The 18,666-nt window shown below is 43.3% G+C and overlaps 1 protein-coding gene across 1 annotated transcript in view; it reads right to left on the reverse strand.

The window, feature by feature from the left end:
* scube2 (signal peptide, CUB domain, EGF-like 2) overlaps positions 1 to 18,666 on the reverse strand; it is a 219,743-nt gene that overhangs the window by 178,360 nt on the left and 22,717 nt on the right. Inside the window, exon 4 of the mRNA XM_041197877.1 lies at positions 12,516 to 12,650. Within this exon, the coding sequence (XP_041053811.1) occupies positions 12,516 to 12,650 (135 nt within the window). The remainder of the gene's footprint in view (positions 1 to 12,515; positions 12,651 to 18,666) is intronic.

The following is an 18,666-nucleotide window of genomic DNA, read 5'->3' on the forward strand; positions in this document are numbered from 1 at the left end:
TCATAAATATGTTGTTTCTTGGTACTTTTAAACACAATCAACATTCTGAATTTTTTCCTGATGCCGACTGCTCTAATTTAGTTTCTAACTTCCTTAGCCCACAAACATCTCCTTAGCTCATTTCTCATAACTTTTTTTATTGTTTCACAGGACATGAGCATCGCTGGCTAGGCCAGAATTTGATGCCCACCCCTAATTGCCCTTGAGAAGGTGGCAGTGAGCTGCCTTCTTGAATCACTGCAGTCCATGTGGTGTAGGTACACCCACAATGCTGCTAGGAAAGGCGTTCCAGAATTTTGGTTCAGCGGCAGTGAAGGAACGGCGATACATTTCCAAGTCAGGGTGGTGTGTAATTTGGAGGGGGACTTCTAGGTGATGGTGGTCCGATGGGGAGAATTTTCTCCCCGTCAGGGGGGTTGGACGGGAGCGGGCGTGGGTGGGCGCGCAGGCAATCGCCACCCGTGATCGGCTGCACACCGCCATTTTATGTGGGTGGGCCTTAATTGGTCCGCCCAGTGTGACACGCACCCGGAAGCGCTGAGAGCTCCCTGTGCGGGTGGGGGCGAGTAGGCTGAGTCGGGGCCTGCACTCTTTCACGCATGTGTGCGAAAGAGCACAGAAATCTCTCTGAGGCACAGAACTGCCTCAGGGAGATCAGTTTGAGTTCCAAAAATTATAATAAAGAAAAAAAAACGTAGGACACGTCCCCTCATGTGAAAGTGTCACATGAGCTGGGACATGTCTATGAATTTTAATGAAAATCTTTATTTCACTTATAAATCATTCATGAAACCTCATCCCGCCTGTGGATCAGGTTTCATGAAAAATGCGAAGGCCGCCTGGGCTCTTTGCCTGCCCGCCAACCTTAAGGTTGGACGGGCAGCTATGTTAAGTGGTTTAATTATTTTTTAAATAGCCTTAATAGGCCTTTGATAGCTCAGTGGGCGCGTAGCTGACTCCGGTGCACACCCACTGAACTGAAAATTGGAATGATGCATGGTGACGTATGGACGCACACCCGAAGTCACCGTGCGTCGTTTTATGCATCGGCGAGCGGGTCCCACCCCCTTCGCTGAGCCGAAGATTCTGGCCCATGTGTCTGCTGCCGGCCTTCTAGGTGGTAGAGGTCGCAAGTTTGGAAGGTGCTATCAAAGGAGCCTTGGTGAGTTGTTGCAGTGCATATTGTAGATGGTACGGACTGCTGCCACTGTTCGTTGGTGATGGGAGGGAGTGAATGTTTAGGTTGGTGGATTAGGTGCTGACAAAATGGGATGCTTTTTCCTGGATGGTGTCAAGCTTTGTTACAGCTGCACTCAGCCAGGCAAGTGGAGGCTGTGGCAGAGGTAGTCAGTGCCAACGCTGCACACAACTGGCCAACCAGTGCAGAAAATGGATGAATGATCTCATCCATGCCCCCAGGGTAAGTCAACCATCTCATCAATCTCAATTCATCCGCTCACAAGCCCATCATACATTCACTGGCATCCCACTCACTGCCAGCTCAAGGGACATCACCACTCACACACACTCTCACATCTCCATCAGGCCTCATCTCCTCTGGAGATAGCCTCCTTATCCCATCCATGGCTCCACTTGCGCACGCATGCCTGGCATTCTTCTCATTTGACCTGGCATGCACCTTGCTCACACTCTCTCTCCAACTGTCTTAATGCAGGACAGAATCGTGCACAATCAACCGAAGAGGCCCCACATCCAGGGTGGAGTGCAGAGTCACTCTGTTTGAGAGTGGCGTGTTGGAGCTGACTGGAGAGGACATGGACCATTCCTGCAGTGACAGGAGGCCGGTGTTAAACACCCACGTGAGTATCCCGCACCACATGATCCCTCTCTCAACGCTACTCTGAGTCCAATGTTCTGTGTTCAACGCGTGCCAAGCACTAATAATCTCTAGTTTCTGTCCGAAGCGCATCTGGCATGCCCTCAGGCAAACTTGATCCTGACACCAGTGCCAAGAACACCTCAGATGAGGACCCTGAGGGCAGTAATGTTGAAGACTCACCACGGCACAGACCGACACCCTCCACCAGCGTAGTGACACACACCTAGAAGTAGTGTCAAGGAACTATCATATTTTTCCTGAAAGTACTGTGGAATACTTTAAAGCAGGTTTATGTTGGTGTGTGTGTATGGTTCTATATGTGTGTATGGTTCTGTGTGTGAGGCTAGTTTAATTAAACTGGAGATGATTAGGCTGCAACGTTTAAATGATCAAACAAGTTAGGTGTAAAACAGGCATTGGAAATGGAAATGAGTAAAGGGTGAGGTCAGCAGAGGTGGTATGAATGAAATTTGCATTTTTAGATAAGTGGAGAAGTACTTATGGAAAATATTTACAAATGGCAAAGTAAATAAGGCAAGGTTATTATGTTGATTTTTCCCAAAAGTGCTGGCCATAATGGTAACATGAAAGATTTTTATATTCTGGGAAAAGTAACTTCTAAAGACAAGTTGAAACAATGGGATTTATAGGTCTAAAAGTGAAAAATATATTTAAAGAAGGATGGAAGGCTGTGTGAGGTGTGGCCACATGAGATCTTGAAAGGTGACTGCATGAAACAGATTTGGGAAAAAGACTCTAACCGCCCTGCAGAAGTTTGCTGTTCCAGTAACTGAAGTTGTGTTACAAGCCCTTGGAATTCCATTGTCCAGTGGGTGCCTGTGGTAATATTTCTGGATAACTTTATAAATTTGGAATCTGTTTGGACTGTTGCCTTAAAAGGGGCATGTAGTTGGGAGACTGGTTAAGTAGAAATTTTGGGAACTGTTATAACTGTGTAACTGTAATCTTGTGTGTGTGTTTAAGTGTTTCCTTCTTTTGTTAATAAATGTTTTAATTTAATCTTTAAAATCTCTAAAGGTGGTAGTGGACTCAGTGCACAAGCCTTCTCGTGATAAATGCAAATTGCAAAATCGTTGTGATAGTGCAGCCAAGTTTCCCTTGTGTATTTGGTCAGGCTGGCAAATACCATAACATTAGAGTAGCCTCGGAATCACAATCTGGTGAGCACAGCAAACAAACTGTTCCATAGTAGGCGGAGGCAGGGATATCCTTGGTCGCCGGCATTTGGGGGACTGCTGGAGGCAAGTAATCTGCTGAGTCCGAGTCAGATGATAAGCCTCTGGACTCAGTCCTCAATCAGTTGGTGGAGCTGCAAAGACAATCACAGGAACATCAGATAGGGATGTCTGGTGCACTCTTCAGTTTGCAAGGCATGATGGAGGAGTCCATCTGCTTTCACTCTGAGGCGATAGTGCCAGCATGCTGACGCACTGAGGTCAACGCTGGCAGAATGGCAGCCATCATGGAGACCCTGTTCCAGGGCATCGGTCCTGTACTGCTGCGTGGGCTAAACTCCATCGCTGACCTCCAACAGTGTCAATGCAAGAGGGAAGTGCGGCAGCTCGTTCTCACTCCAGCTTCCCCTTCTCTTCAAGGCGTCTGCCAGGGGCCATTGGACACCCATAGGGAGGGCCACCAACAGCTCAGCACCCTGGGGCCATCTACCCAGATGACTCCGGGAATTTCCGGCCAATCCAATTCTTCTCTTCCTGTGACCCCCTCAGTTCCAGCTCCACAGGCTGAGGAGGATGCAGCTGGCCACAGCAGGACACCCAAAGCAGGCCAGGACCCTCTAGAGGACGCCCACCAAAGTCATCACAGACAGGGTGTCACAGTCAGCAGGCTGCCTCCACCTCTGCTGTGGATGTCAGGGGAGCACCAAGACGTAGCTGCAGAGTTAAAAAGGTTAAGTGCATGTAGTTGCACAGCCTGGGCATGGGTGTTAATCAATTGTACATAATGTTCACTATGGTAAATAAACTTCCAAGAATGTCTCCTTGCTTATGGCTATTGTCCTGATGAGCAGTGCTCGTGCCACTCAGATGTGAAACCTTGGTTCCTGCACAAGATAAAGGCAGGTGTCTCAGTTCAGGGCCTCTTCCCTGCGCAGTGTGTAACCTTCAGACCAAAGAAATGATCCAGCCTCACTGGACACATTAGTGATGCCTGTGCCTCAATGGTGCTTGTCAATGCTTCCAGAATGTCATGGGCAGCAGCCCCAGAGATCCGTCATTCTCTCTGTGTGCTCTCAGCATCTTTAAGGTGGGGCTGGCCTCCCATCTCTCCAGCATCTGTGACCAGTGATGCTGTGCTCCTGAAGGGGTCAGGTGCTGAAGGCTGACAAAGGATCTGGTGCATTTAAAGTTTCACGGCTGCGACTCCATGATATGACCCTGATCACAGTGTGCAAGCGAGCTGCCCTCAGCCAGACAGGAGTCAGACATTTACAGAGGCAATGTGAAGATCTATGAAGAGTCCTCACTGCATCCTCCTGGAATCTGTTTTTGCAGTGGTTTGCAAATGCTGGAAATGCCCTCTGCAGTTGGATCTGGATCTAAGATGCACATAATATGACATCACAAAAGGAAGTTCCATGTTCATTAAATGGCTGGGGAATAAGGAATTCAGTAGCTCTTAGCTTTTTCTGGAGCCTGACCTCTAGGAGCTAAGGTGATATGCTGCAGCAAGTGAGAGAACTAATCTACGCAAAATGTGGATGTGCTTCTAGGGAAGTGTACACCAGAAGATGGCCATTTCTGATGGTGTAGGGAATGCTCCAATGAAAAGCGCACCAAACACAATAGAAGGTGGGCAGAGTGTACTCTTCTGTGTCCAGAGGTTGTGTAGCAAACACGAAAATGTCCTCTGGACTAATGAAAAGGAAAATGATCAGGTTGACCAGAGGGTATACATGCAAAGGAAGGGACTGCCTAGGGACAATAAACAGTGGACCTGGAACACGGTGCCATATTAGTAATGCAGCCTGGACAGTGCAGCATTCCTCTTCTAATCTGTCCTTCCAAAGCTACTATGGCTGTAAAGTTACAAGCTTCAATTTGGAATGGCCAAAGAGAAAGGCTTTCTATATTTCACAGATTGCTTGCACATTCTGTCACAAAGTCACTATGGTTCCTCAAACTGCTTGCATGAATATGCTCATCCTACTGCACCAGATGAATGGTCATGGAGGTGTCACTTATGTTAAATGTATGTACCCTTAAAATGTCTAGTTATTCTATGTTCATTGGGAGAGAACCCACACTGGTGGCAGTCCAGGCAACCTGCACTAACCAAATTATTGGCCAATGCTGGCTCTTGTTACACTCTACCTGACTGCTCCAAATTGCCTGCGTGCTGTGTTTTTTTTCTGTGCTAGTGCATGATGGCTTCTTTACAGTCCAACAGAGCAAGTGTTCTCTTCAACAATTTAGTCTTCAAAAGAGCTTTTAAGTCACATGCAGATACATCAGTAACATGACACCATAATGACCTTATTTGCACATCATTTTGCCAAATAGCCCATAGTGGCACATATCCCATTTCTCCTCATTTAGATGTCTCCCACGATGAATCACTGCTATGTGAGATGAGCTGGACCATTACATGAGCAGCCCTACGCACACTGCACACGAGCACTAGCACAAAGAAAAGAACACAAGCAACCAGGCACAGAAACATTCAATTTGGAACAATCAGACAGAGTGTAACAAGAGCCAGCACTTGGTGAAACACCCAGCAAGGGTCAGCAGCAGCAGGTGGCAGTGACAGCAGAGAAGCAGCAAGAGGAAGAGAGAGAGCTAGGGCCATCCATCTAACTTACCTGCTCCAAAGCCTCTCCCTTATTGTCCAGCTGGATGGGATTGCACTCACCTGGTCCCGTTCTTAACAATCCAGTCACAGCCAGGGGGTCACCTGCAACACCTTCTCTTCCCACTCCCACACAGTCACCTCCAGATCCCCCCGCAAGGATTTATCCTTGGCTCCCTCTTATTACTTGTCTAATGCTGCTCCTTGAGTGACATCATCTTAAAAAATATCAGTTGCAGAATTTCACCCTTGTCAGGCAGGCTCAGTGGGGGCAGGCAGAGGCAGTAGGGAAGCCAACCACCGCACAATCGAGGCTGGAAGGTGATTTCCCGCTGGGTGGGCTTTAATTCGCTCAGCGCTGCCTGTACAGGCGGGTGGGGTGGTGGGGGAGTGTGAGCTCTGTCACATGAGCAGGGACATGTTATTAATTAAATTTTAATTTTTTAATTTTTATTTGCTTTAAGAAACCTCATCCCACCCGTGGATGAGGTTTCCTAAAAAGTGCAAAGGCCGCTTGGCCTTTTTGCCTGCCCGCCAACTGTAAGGCAGTAAGGACAGGCAGCATAAAATTCTATTTAATTGATCCTTTAAAGGCCTTAACAGGCCTTTTAAATGTTAGCGGGCATGCTGCCGACTCCAGTGCACGCCCGCCAAATGAAATATGGTGCGTCTATGCGTTGATGTTGGGATGCTCGCCTGTTGTCAACACACATCATTTTACACTTGAGCAGGTTGGGCACACGCCTGCCTGGTCAGCTAAAAAATTTTGCCCTAGATTTCACGTGTAAGAAAGGACACAAGGTTGTGGCTATTCCTGGAATGCAGTTACCTGCATGACTATTTTCTCATAATCAACGGCGAGCTGAAATTTTTGAGACCTGCAGTTTAGAAAGTTCTTGATAGAATACTAGGTAAAATTGTTGCAATCTCTCAGGCTGATGCTTCCAGTCCAGCTCTGACATTAGTGGACTGAAATCTGACCAGTGTGACAAATGTTAAAAGTGATGGCATAATGTTCAATGTTGCCGTAAATTTCACAGTAACAAGGCAAGATTGTGACAATTTTCCTGCCCAAATTTTTGTAATCAGAAAATGTCAGTTCCTAACTTCAAATCATTTAAGTAAAAAGGGGCCTCAATATGAAAACTTACGGGACATCACTCTCTGCCACTTTATAATAAATAAAATTTATTTTTGCTCCTACAATTTGCTTTCCACTTTCTAAAAAACATTTAAGGCACTTCCCAAATGCACAAGGAAGAACAGCTGATGTCTGAGCTAAAGAAGGAGATTTTAGAAGAAGTACCCAAAACCATGGTCAAAGAGGAGGGCCTTAAAAAATGAGTGGGAGATGCAGAGTTTTAGAGAAAAAATTCCAAAGTATTGAGTCTGTTAACTAAAGGCAGAAGAAATTTATAGGTGACATGGTAGCTTGCAATAACAGTGGGATCAAAAGTGGGTTTTTTTGAGGAGAGATGGCCACAGTTTTGAACAGTACCAGAAAGGAAAGAATGATTTACAATGATAGCTAATGTGAGATCCAGAAAGAGAAGTTCAGTGGTCAGTAGTTTAATGGAAATGGCATTGAGAGAGGAGGAGGTGAGTCATAGGAAAGTTTGAAGAGGGTCTGGGGATGTGTATGGGGGTGGGGTGGGGAGTGGGGGGAGAGGGGTGGAAGGTAAAAGAGAAACCAGAGAGAGATGGGGATTCAAGGTTAGGGTGAAGGGAATTGGGGGTGAGCAGAATTTAATTTGGTTTGCAAGAGGAAGGGGAGATGCAGAGGCAGTTGAATGGAGGGTCTCTGTGATTTCTGTAGGGTTTAAAGCACCATTGTGTGTTTAGACCAGTTGTGTAGTTTGAGTTGTGAGAAAAGGAGCCAAGAAGCCAGTAGATTACAATAAATGAAAAAGTCAAGTGTATGCTCATTTTATATACCGAGAATCTCTTTAGTAGAATTCATTAATTTAAAACACGTTGCTGAAAACACCTCTCAGAATCCTGTAAATCAATGTAGCTCAGACTGCTTCCTGCCCCCCAACCTACACACATTTGTGTATCACTCTTAGCAGGGAAAATAGGTGTCAAACTCAGTCTAATTCGTTCATAAATTGCACTTCCAGTTTATTGTCAGTATACAAAACTGACCTGTTTACGCCAGTGATGTATGACATTTAACAAACTCAAATATCAAGCACGTTATATGAACTCATCTGAAGTTAGACAGTCTTACCTGTTTCAGAAAAATAAAACAACCACATTGTTGCTGCTGCAAATCACTATCAACATTGTGGGAGCATCACTGCGTAATTCATTCCTATCCTCATAGGAGGTGAGTCATAGGAAAGGTTGAAGAGGGTTTGGGGATGTGTATGGGGGCGGGTTGGGGAGTGTGGGGAGAGGGGTGGAAGGTAAAAGAGAAACCAGACTGCCTGCACACTCCTTCCAGCACAGATCAATGGATAATCAGAAGTGGGAAGCTGTCTGATTTTTTCTTCTCCCTAGCCCAAGGGCATTGAGACCAGATGGCCTTACTGCTATTCCTGTTGAGGTTATCTGACTCGGCATACAGCACAGATCAAACCTGGAACCTTACTTGTATATATGTCTTCTCACCACACCAGACCATGAATTTACCTAGTGGGCTTTCGGATAGATTCTAAAATTACCATTTTTTAAAAACTTACTTTGATCTCCTTCTGCCACTGTTCATGTTTATATTTATCTCATAGTATTCTCGTCTGGATTAACCCTCCAATTCAATTGCAGCTGTAGTTTATTAGACTCATTATTATGCTTTATTTCTATCAGTCAAATTGACACCAGAAACGCAGGTGGGTAGAAAATTCCATTACATTGAAATCCAATACATTCTGCAAACATAATCTCTGAAATGTTTGTTCTGCTTTTATTATTTTTTATTGAATTGACTAATTTCAGGCAATGGTAAAGGGACAAAAATGTCTAATGCAGAAGGTTGGGGGAACAGTTGATACAAGTGGTTTGTCTCTATATAGAGTATTGCATCCAATTCTAGTCACCACACTGCTGCTTAAAAAGATGTTGGAAGCAGAGAAGAACAGTGATTTCAAAAGGAAATTGGATAGGCTCATGAGGGAAATAAACCTGCAGGCCTATGGAGATAATGGGGAAAATGGGACTGACTGGATTACTCTACAGACAGCGGGCATGACATCGTCCTTCTGTGCCATAATGGCACTATGCTTTCATCGTCATCAATTACATTTAAAAATGCTATTTGCATCAGAAGATACCCCACTGCAGTCCTATTCAGGTCCAACCATGATTAACAGTTCCTTTTCACTTGTAATATCATATTGTTCGATACTTAGTCATATTAAATGTGTATTTTATCCAAGATAATTAACTTGTTATTCCTATCTACCTTGCTGCATGTTGAACATGGGACAACAGGTCTTTTGGAAAAAAAATTTGTAGTTTAAAATGTTAAATGTAATTCTCAAGCTCAATGGGGAAATAAGGTAAGGCAGAGTTTTTTTTAGCTGCTTGAATTATAGGTTGTTGCTGTTAGGATTTTGTTAAGAAGGATGAAAAATTGCATAAAACAGAAGTGCACCTGTGAGCAGAATTCAGTAACAAATCATATTCTGCTGCTTTCATCAATAATCAATGATTAAGAGTCTGCACATCATAATCTTCCATATCACAACATAAATAGCAGAGGCAAACCTAACCTTAATACAGAGGGCAACACTTTGAAACTACACAGTTGAAACTGTAATATTCAGTAGTAAACCAGGAACACTTAAAGTCTAATGAATTAGGAAGAGATTGCTTACAAACGAGAAAAGCTTATTTCTCTGTTGGATATATGAGGTATCTGAGCCAACAGGACTGATAAACAGAGTAATCTTCAGTTACTCTAGTAAAGCTTCATAGATGCAGAATCAGCACTTGAGTGGGTTTAATTTATTTTCTTTCAGCACATTTCCCTTATGTCAGCAAGTTAACACATCAGCCCATTTCCATTTATCACCAACAGGGCCCCAAACCCCAAAGTGTTGCTTCCTACCCAGGCTACTGGCCCCACCAATCAAATCTGTCACTTCAAAGGCACCAGAAGAAGCATTTTTACAAGTACAAATCAGCTTGAAGAATATTTTACACCACGACAGGCCTATCAAACTGATTAAGCAAACACTGATATAGGAGTATGTTAGATTATGTTTATCCTATCAATTACTTCACTTCTCATTTTCCATGTGCATCATTCAGCTGGGACTAAGTGGAGTGAATCAGTGAATAGAGCTAAGCTGACATTGAGAAAAATATTTTGGACCACAAACAGGGAAAAGGCTTAGGTCTTACGCTTTCTTCTCACAGACATTTCGTAGTACAGAACTTGAGTATTGCTGAAAAAGAGACATGCTGTTGAAGCTTTTCATCTTGCAATCATCAGACAGATTCACAAGAACACCAAATCTAAAGGGACCAACAATTTATACTGCATGAGAAGAGAGTGCTGCTTGGTTGGCAAGGAGACTCTGATTGGTAGAGGCATTGTCATGGAGGATACACCAGGGGACAGCTAATTATCAAGCTTTTGTTTAAATTCAAACTAGGCAGGCTCTGATTGGTCAAGGCTTTGCCAAGGGTAATGGCTGAACCCCAAGCTTTTATTTAATTAAACAAGACGCAATGTGTGGACATGCTCCTTCTTTCTGCAAAGGACAGGGACTTGTGTGTGAATACATCTAGTTTCGAACATGCATAAGTAAGCCACACAGTGAGCCTGACTAATAATCTTACCAACTTGCCAGCCAATCAGCACTCTCTTTTCATACAGTATAAATTGTTGTTCCCTTTATAACTGGTATTCTTGCAAATCTGTCCTGATGTATGCAAGATGAAAAGCTTCAACAGCATATTTCTTTTTTCAGTAATACTCAGTGTGTTCAATTTCCAAGAAAGGGTTTTGGATTCGTAAGTTTTCTCACTAGTTGATCCACTGCAAATGAATACATTGGTTTAGTGATCCACCAAACACTGTCCTTTTCTATAAAATGTCCTTTTATATTTAAAACTGAAAGCAGTATTTTTCACCATAAAAGTCTTTTTACTTAAGTTTGAAATGTATAACCAGGGTGAAATAAAATATCAATTCTTTGAAAATTGAAATCCTTTCAAATGAAACATAGATCCCTTTAGGATTTGACTGAAATATTAGAAGATGGAGCTATACACAAGAATTTAATATCAATAACAACACAGCCCAATCCATGTTCATTCTTTCCCCTTTTTGACAAAATGTTGGAATCTGAGCATTTATAGTTGGATATAGAATTACTGCCTCAAAGTGGTCTCTGGTATATTCTAAAACATAGAACATTGTGTTAAAACATACTTATTGGAATGCAAAATGGTTTGGACAAATTAAGCAAAGTTACTGCTTATGCCACTATCAAGGGCATATGAGTGTTAAGTGGAGTCAGAACCAAATTCTGATCTCTCATTTATATCATTTTGAGATGTTAATTGGCCAGAATAGTATACATCCTACACAATATTTCTCACAAAGGTAGTAATTTTGAAATCTTCCTAAATGCTATATTTGTGGTACTCAACAAAGTCAGTTATTTTTCTATGTTGGAATGAAAAGGGCAGAATACAGCTGTCCACCATCTATCTTAATATGGCATCAGAGGTATTTTTGAGCTCCTCGATAGTTCAATTAATTTTTCAGTGCCAAATTAGTCCATCAAACCAACTGATATAAGACTTATCACTATAAGAGTGCTACAATTGACCAGGACCAATGGTTAAGGATGAGAAAATTTGACCAAAGTCTGTACTCATATGGTTGTTATCCAGTGACCCCTGCTAGAAGTGTGCATGCATCTGTGTTAAGGACAGGAACAGGTTCAGCTATGATGCTCCAGCCAGCCAAATAGTTGGGCAACATATGAATGCCCTGCATGTTAGGTGCAGTACTGGAAAGTAACTTAGTCCCATTGGACTGTCTCCCAGCAAGAGGTCAATGGTTCCAGGAAACAAGGAGAAAGAGAAAAATCGACAGAAAACAATTTTTTTAAAATAAACTATTGTTAAAAAGTTGATTTTATGTTTGAATTTGCACCCATCTAGTACCATCCTAATTATACAAGCATTCATGTTTTGAGATGTGTTTACTCCTTTTTTCTAATAAGATAAGAAACTTAAGGGAAAAGGGCCAAGGCAGGAAACCACTAACCTTGCAACAAGTAGGAATCATCAAGCAGTGATATTAGGTCAGAGTTAATATTGGTTTAGAACCCATGTAGGAGGAGAGGACATAAGGAGTTCCATAGTTTTGAGTTGTTGGGAAAGGAAAATAATTGATATAAGTCTGATTTTAATAATAAAAAGAGGAGAAGCAACACATAAGATAACATAGGTGTAGTTTGTGGAGCAAAAACAGAGGCACAACAACTTCATTCATATTAATGAATTGCTGACAGACAAGAAAAGTTGCGAAAAAGCAGTTGGAGGCTAGGATTGTGAGAATGTTCACCCGTCAGACAACTATTATCAACTTTTTAGCAATATATCACAATACAGAAGTTCATAAGGTTTATTCAGTTTGTACATACATGTATTTTAATCAATTGCTTTCCAATACTATAGTAACTAGAAATTTCCATAAAACAGAACCATGAAACAACTAAGCAAAGGAACTCCTATTGTTATTGCCCACCTGAATAATATTCAGTAGTCCTAATTTTTATTAAGTAAATTGAGTAAAATGGTTACATATGTGTACAATTTTCAATTACAATGACAAAGAATGAATGTTGCTACAAGGGAAATCCTAGTTTTGTACTGAACATACCTTCTGAACGATGAATACAGGTGTGCTGGTTGTCACTCAGAAAGAATCCATTTCTACACCGACACTCATAACTACCCACTGTATTTACACAGGTGTGTTGGCAACCACCATTATTAAATATACATTCATCCACATCTAAGAAAAAGGAAAATAAGTTATTTTAATACCTGTTTGCATTTTATTACAATCTCTGATTTAATAATATGAAATGAACTCTTCTATCTCTACCTTAATTTGTCAGCAAGCACAATAACATTTACTTTTTAACAATAAAGTTACACTTAGATACATAACTCAATCTACAAAATAAGTTGTTGAGTCTATGTAACAAGTAAAAAAAATGATTCATAATTAATGTCTTCTGGAAAGTTTGGTTTCGCAAATGTTGGCCTGTAGTGTAAATAAAGTACCAACAATAATGCAGTCTACTTAATAAATAGCCAAGTTTGAAAGCTGTAAATATTCTTTGCTTTAGAACACCTCAATTGACTAAGGAGAATGCCTGCATTCTCAGTAATCTTCAAATATGAAGAACAATCTACAAACACAGCTCAATTAATGAAATTTGAAGTGAAACTGTATGAAACCAGACATCATTCCAACCACCAGAAACTCCTTATATACTTAATGCAAGGTTGGTAATACCACAGATACAGATTTTGTTCTGAAATAATGAGTGGAAATATTTATTATATGCTTACTATTAACATAATAATAACATCTGAATAATAAAGTACAATAACAATTAAGAATTTTCAAATCAAATAATTAAGCTACATTTAGAGGGGCTATTTCGGAAAAGGTCATTGATACTTATGTAGGAATTGAGCTCGATTATGAAAATCTTTGGATCACTATGCTCCCATTTTCTACAGAAGCAAATACAGCAGCCTCAGAGTCACCATATGTTTTCATTATCCTAAAACGTTAGATTTCCCATTCTGATAAATGCTGGTCAAATGCACAGTAAATCAACTTCCTTCTCTCACCTCCACCTTCAAAACCCTTGGCTCCATCCTAGTCAGTGCTGCAGTTCGTTCCTCAGTTTCAGTAACGGCAGCAGGGTGGCTCTAGTGGGCCCTTCCCCTTCCTGATGCCAGGTTCCTCAATTAGGTCTTAGGTGCTCTAGACCAAGGGATCCACCCCACCCCAGGAGCCTGCAAGTAACTCCGACAGGGTTTGCTTTTGGGCTTCCTGTGTGGCATGTCCCCTGCCCACCTCTGGGAGAATTTAAACAGGAAACAGTTCTTGCACCTTAATGGATGGACCCAAGACACATCTAATACTGCACCTACCTCCCAAAGATTGGCTATCTTGAAACAAACCAAAGTTCAGAACTAGGATTTTCCTGGTTGTGTAGCTCTACATTTCCTTATATAGCTGTATCCCCTATTGCATTATCTATTGAACTATCAGGAAGTCCAAGAGTTTTTTTAGGGTAGTAGATTTTATTTAATGAAAATGGAAAATACTGCCTTTATACTGCCGACATGGAAAGCGAAGAATGCTCCTGAGTTTCTTTCCACCAAGAGCAATTTTAGATATCCAGTGCCCAAGAATATGTCAGGAAGACAGAGACCAGAATTCTTTATAAGGCATTAGCCAAATTTCTTAAGCCAGCTAACTCAAAAGACACCTTAATACAAATTTAAAGATGCTGCAACTGAAGCATATTCCAATGCATCCTTTTCATTCTTTACTAATCAATGTGCAGCTATGGAAAATAAACTTGTCTAATGTAATCCAATAAGGATTCCCTTTATCTGTAGCATAAGATTTAATTTAACACTTTTAGTTCCAAATTCTCCATCAATGCTGGCTTTCCACCAAATACATTGTCAAGTTTGTTATTGATATCTATATCCCAGGCTCCTCCTGTGCTAACAGAGTATTAGCACGAACAGTCAGTATAAATATTTGAAACAATGACTTATGACACTAAATTCTTAAAAACATTTTCAAACTCAGCATGGGTCAGCAGTGAGGGAAAAGCTGCAGTACATCAAATTTCTGTTATGCCTTAGTTGTATATATTCAAATAATTTAATATTGATTTTCTATTTGTACACAAGAAGCATGAATGAGCACCTAAAGAGTATACATGGGTATTTAGAAGTCATTTCACAACCCGACAATAGGAAGAAAGGGCAAATTAAGCATTTATTATGTCACATATATAGTGCTGGACTTCTGACTGAAGAAATTCCTCATCTCGGTCCTAAATGGCCTATCTCTTATTCTGAGACTGTCTCCTCTGGTTCTAGACACCCACAACCATGGGAAATATCCTTCTTGCATCCACCTTGTCGAGCCCTGTAAGAATTTTGTATGCTTCAATGAGGCCACCTCTCATTTTTCTAAATTCTAGAGAACACAGGCCGAGTCTCCTCAATCTCTCCTCAGAGGACAATCCCACCATCCCAGGGATTAGTCTGGTGAACCTTCGTTGCATTCCCTCTATCACTAATATATCTTTCCATAAGTCAGGAGACCAAAACTGCACACAATACTCCAGGTGTAGTCTCACCAAGGCTCTATACAATTACAGCGAGACTTCCTTATTCCTGTCCTCAAATCCCCTTGCAATAAAGGCTAACATACCATTTGCCTTCCAAAGTGCTTAGTGCACCTGCATGTTAGCTTTCAGTGACTTCTGAACAAGAACACCCAGGTCCCTTTGGACATTAACTCTTCCCAATCTTTCCCCGTTTAAGCAATACTCTGCATTTCTCTTTTTCCTACCAATGTGGATAACTTCACATTTTTCCAGATTATATTCTAACTGCCATTTTTTTGCCCACTCACTAGCCTGTCTAAATCCCCTTGAAGCCTCTTTGCATCCTCCTCATAACTCAGATTCCCATCAAGATTTGTGTCATCAACAAACTTGGAAATATTACATTTGGTCCCCACATCCAAGTCATTGATATAGATTGTGAATACCCCACTAGTCACAGCCTGCCAACCTGAGAATGATTCGTTTATCCCTACTCTGTTTTCTGTCCATTAACCCATCCTCAATACATGCCTGTATGTAATCCCCGATCCCATGTCCCCTAATTTTGCTTGTGTGGGGCCTTATCGAAAGCCTTTTGAAAATCAAAATACACCACATCCACTGGTTCTCCCTTAATATCCTGCTAGTAACATCCTCAAAAAACTCCAACAGGTTTGTCATACATGATTTCTCGTTCCTAAATCCATGTTGACACTGCACAATTCTACTATTATTTTCTAGGTGTTCAGTTATCACATCCTTTATAATAGCTTCTAGCATTTTCTCTCCTACTGATGTCAGGCTAACAGGTCTGTAGTTCCCCATTTTCTCACTCTCTCCTTTCTTAAATAGTGAGGTTACATTTACTACCTACCAATCCACACGCACTGTTCCGGAATCTATAGAACTTTGAAAAATGATCACCAATGCATCCACTATCTCTATAGCCACCTCTCTCAGCATTCTGGTATGTGGATCATCAGGTCCAGGAGATTTATCGAAATTTCAGTCTCATTAATTCCCTATAATAGGTCTTAAAAATTATGAAAGGGCTGAATTTTGCACTTTATGGGCGGGCGGGCCCGACCGACACAGCGGCAGGCGGGCAGCTGATCGCCGCCGCCAAAACGGGCCGTGCCGCCATTTTGCGCTGGCGGGCCAATTAAGGCCCACCTATCGGGGTTGCGACTCCCGTTTACATAGGGAAAATTAAGTCGGCAGCGGGCGTGTTCAGACTGCTGGTTCCAATGGGGAACCGGCAATCTGTATAAAGAACGGCCAGGCAGCCTCCTTTAGGCGGTTCACCATAGCCAGTCATGGTGCAGCACAAGATTTGAGGGCAGAGGAGGAGGAGGGGGGCAGGCTGCAGGATAGGCTAGCAGGGGGGGGCCACTGTACCCCTCAATTCTCAGATGCCTGCCTTGCTGTCCTCCTCGAAGAGGTGTCCAACCATCGGGATGTTTTGTTTCCAGAGGATGGGAGGGGGAGGGCCCCCCACGTCACCAGGCAGGTGCGGCAGGAGGTGGCGGAGGCTGTTAGCTCCCATGACGCTGTGCGGTGCACAGTGCCGCAAGCACTTCAATGATTCATTGCGCTCTGGAAGGGTGAGTACCATGTCAGCCTTGGCCATTTGACCCAACAGGTAGCCTTAGCCTTTGAGGCCCCCAGCCCCCCATGTCTTAGTGTTGTTACTGCATTGGGTATTTGGCGCATGTTGGGTGGGCAAACAGATAGTGACCATGCTTACATCAGCCTTAGTGGTTGAGGAGAAGATGGGTTCTCCCTGCAGCATATGTTGGCGTTTGTCGCATTTGAATAGTCTGGGGGCAACCTGCAGGGCAGGCAGCTAGACACATACTCAGAACTCCAACACATGTCATATTGATTGTGATGAGATGGTGGAAGGGGAGCCTCAAGGTGTTGTGGCTAAGAGCCATCTGCTGGCCTCGGCGCCACACCTAATTGCACCTCCTTGCCATGGGTGCTAAGACCGGTGTGTATTCAAAGTGATGGATGCCAAATGTGGCCAAGGTGTGCATTGGGGTAGGGGGTTGGGACCAGCCATATTATCTTCTGGGGACTGATCACCAGTATGGTGGACAAGAGCCGCTGGAGGCGTCAGATGGGCCACTGTGGTTGGGGTGCGGCATGCGCATGCAGAGTACATGAGCGATCAGCCCCAATAAATGCTCTTCTTTGTTCTGCAGGCAAAAAATAAGAACAATATGAGGGAGCAGCAGTGAACTGGTGGTGGGCACGCCATGCTGCAGTGCCTCACCACCTATAAGGAGGAGGCCATGGAGCTGGGGAGGAGGCAGGCGGCCAGGTCGGCAGGTGTCGGTGAGGCTGGGGTGCAGCGGACAGGAATGTGAGGGCCACAGTCCCATCCACTCTGTCTCCCCATCATCCAAAGCACTGATGGTTCCTGCAATCGTTAATGCAGCAACACTGCTCATTCACAGACTGATACAGTCAGATGTGTGGGTCACACACAAAGGTCCCTCAGCCCCTTGAGAATGTGCATCTTTAGCACATTCCAAAGTCGCCTTATCCCATTTGTGACCACTCTCCACATGGCCTAACATGCCATGGCATCGCTGCTGCACATCCAAAGACTTATTGCATCTTAGGAGGGTTTGTACCTTCACCACCCTTTCAGCCATTGCGTCCCACATTACTCTATCCAAAAGGTCCTCAGCACCTCACCTGTCAACCTCATGGCACTCAACTTAAATAAATGCCACCATGTTAGTCATCCCTGCGCCAAGGGGAAATGTTGCCTTCTGTCTACCCGTTCTATGCCCCTCATAACGGTATGAAGGTCAATAATGTGACCTGTCGATCTCCTGTGCTACACGGCAAATGTCGCAAATGTATGCAATGTTTCCTCATCACTCTAACTCTCCAGGCCAGCATGCATCTAGGTGAGGAGCCTCTGCAATCTCCCCACTCCAATTCCATCCCTCCCATGAAGCGCAGGTCACAACTGAAAGCAGAAGTGTAGATATGGCCTCGACAGCGTTTTCTGCACTTGCAACATGACCTCCCTTTTCCTACATTCTATTCCTCGGCTAATAAAGGCACTTCTGACTTCGACCTTGTTAATCGCCTTATGTTCCTGTTCTGCTACCTTAACGGGTCTGCCCTGCAAGGTCCCTGTAATCGCTGTGACTTCCCACGGTCCTACCATTACTCATGTATTCCCGTACCTTGCTTGTCTTGCCCAAGTGCTTAACCGAACACTTATCTACATAATATTCCATATGGCATTCCTTAGGCCATCTGACCAGCCTGTCTGTATGCGCATGTAATGTTTGGGCCTCCTCTTGACTATTTACCCCCATCAATGTTCATCTCCTTAGGTTCTTGATGGGTGAGCAACTTATGAGGTTGGGGAGGAAAGGGATGAAAGGTGTTACTGACTGAACGTTAACTGATGCACTGTCCTTGTTGTTAATTTCAGCATCACCACCTCATGGCCGCCACCAACACGTCCAGAGCCCCCCTCCACACCTGAGGGCCAAGACTTGCAACTTGCAGCGAGCCAGGCACCAGCGCAACAACAAACACTTCGGTGGGGAATATAACGTCGGCTAGTGTCCCAGGGCACAGTGGAGAGGGCACTTCACAATCGCTGGAGGAGATGGCACGGAC

The sequence above is a fragment of the Carcharodon carcharias genome, chromosome 10 (genome assembly GCF_017639515.1).
Source record: "Carcharodon carcharias isolate sCarCar2 chromosome 10, sCarCar2.pri, whole genome shotgun sequence".
Lineage (NCBI taxonomy): Eukaryota > Metazoa > Chordata > Chondrichthyes > Lamniformes > Lamnidae > Carcharodon > Carcharodon carcharias.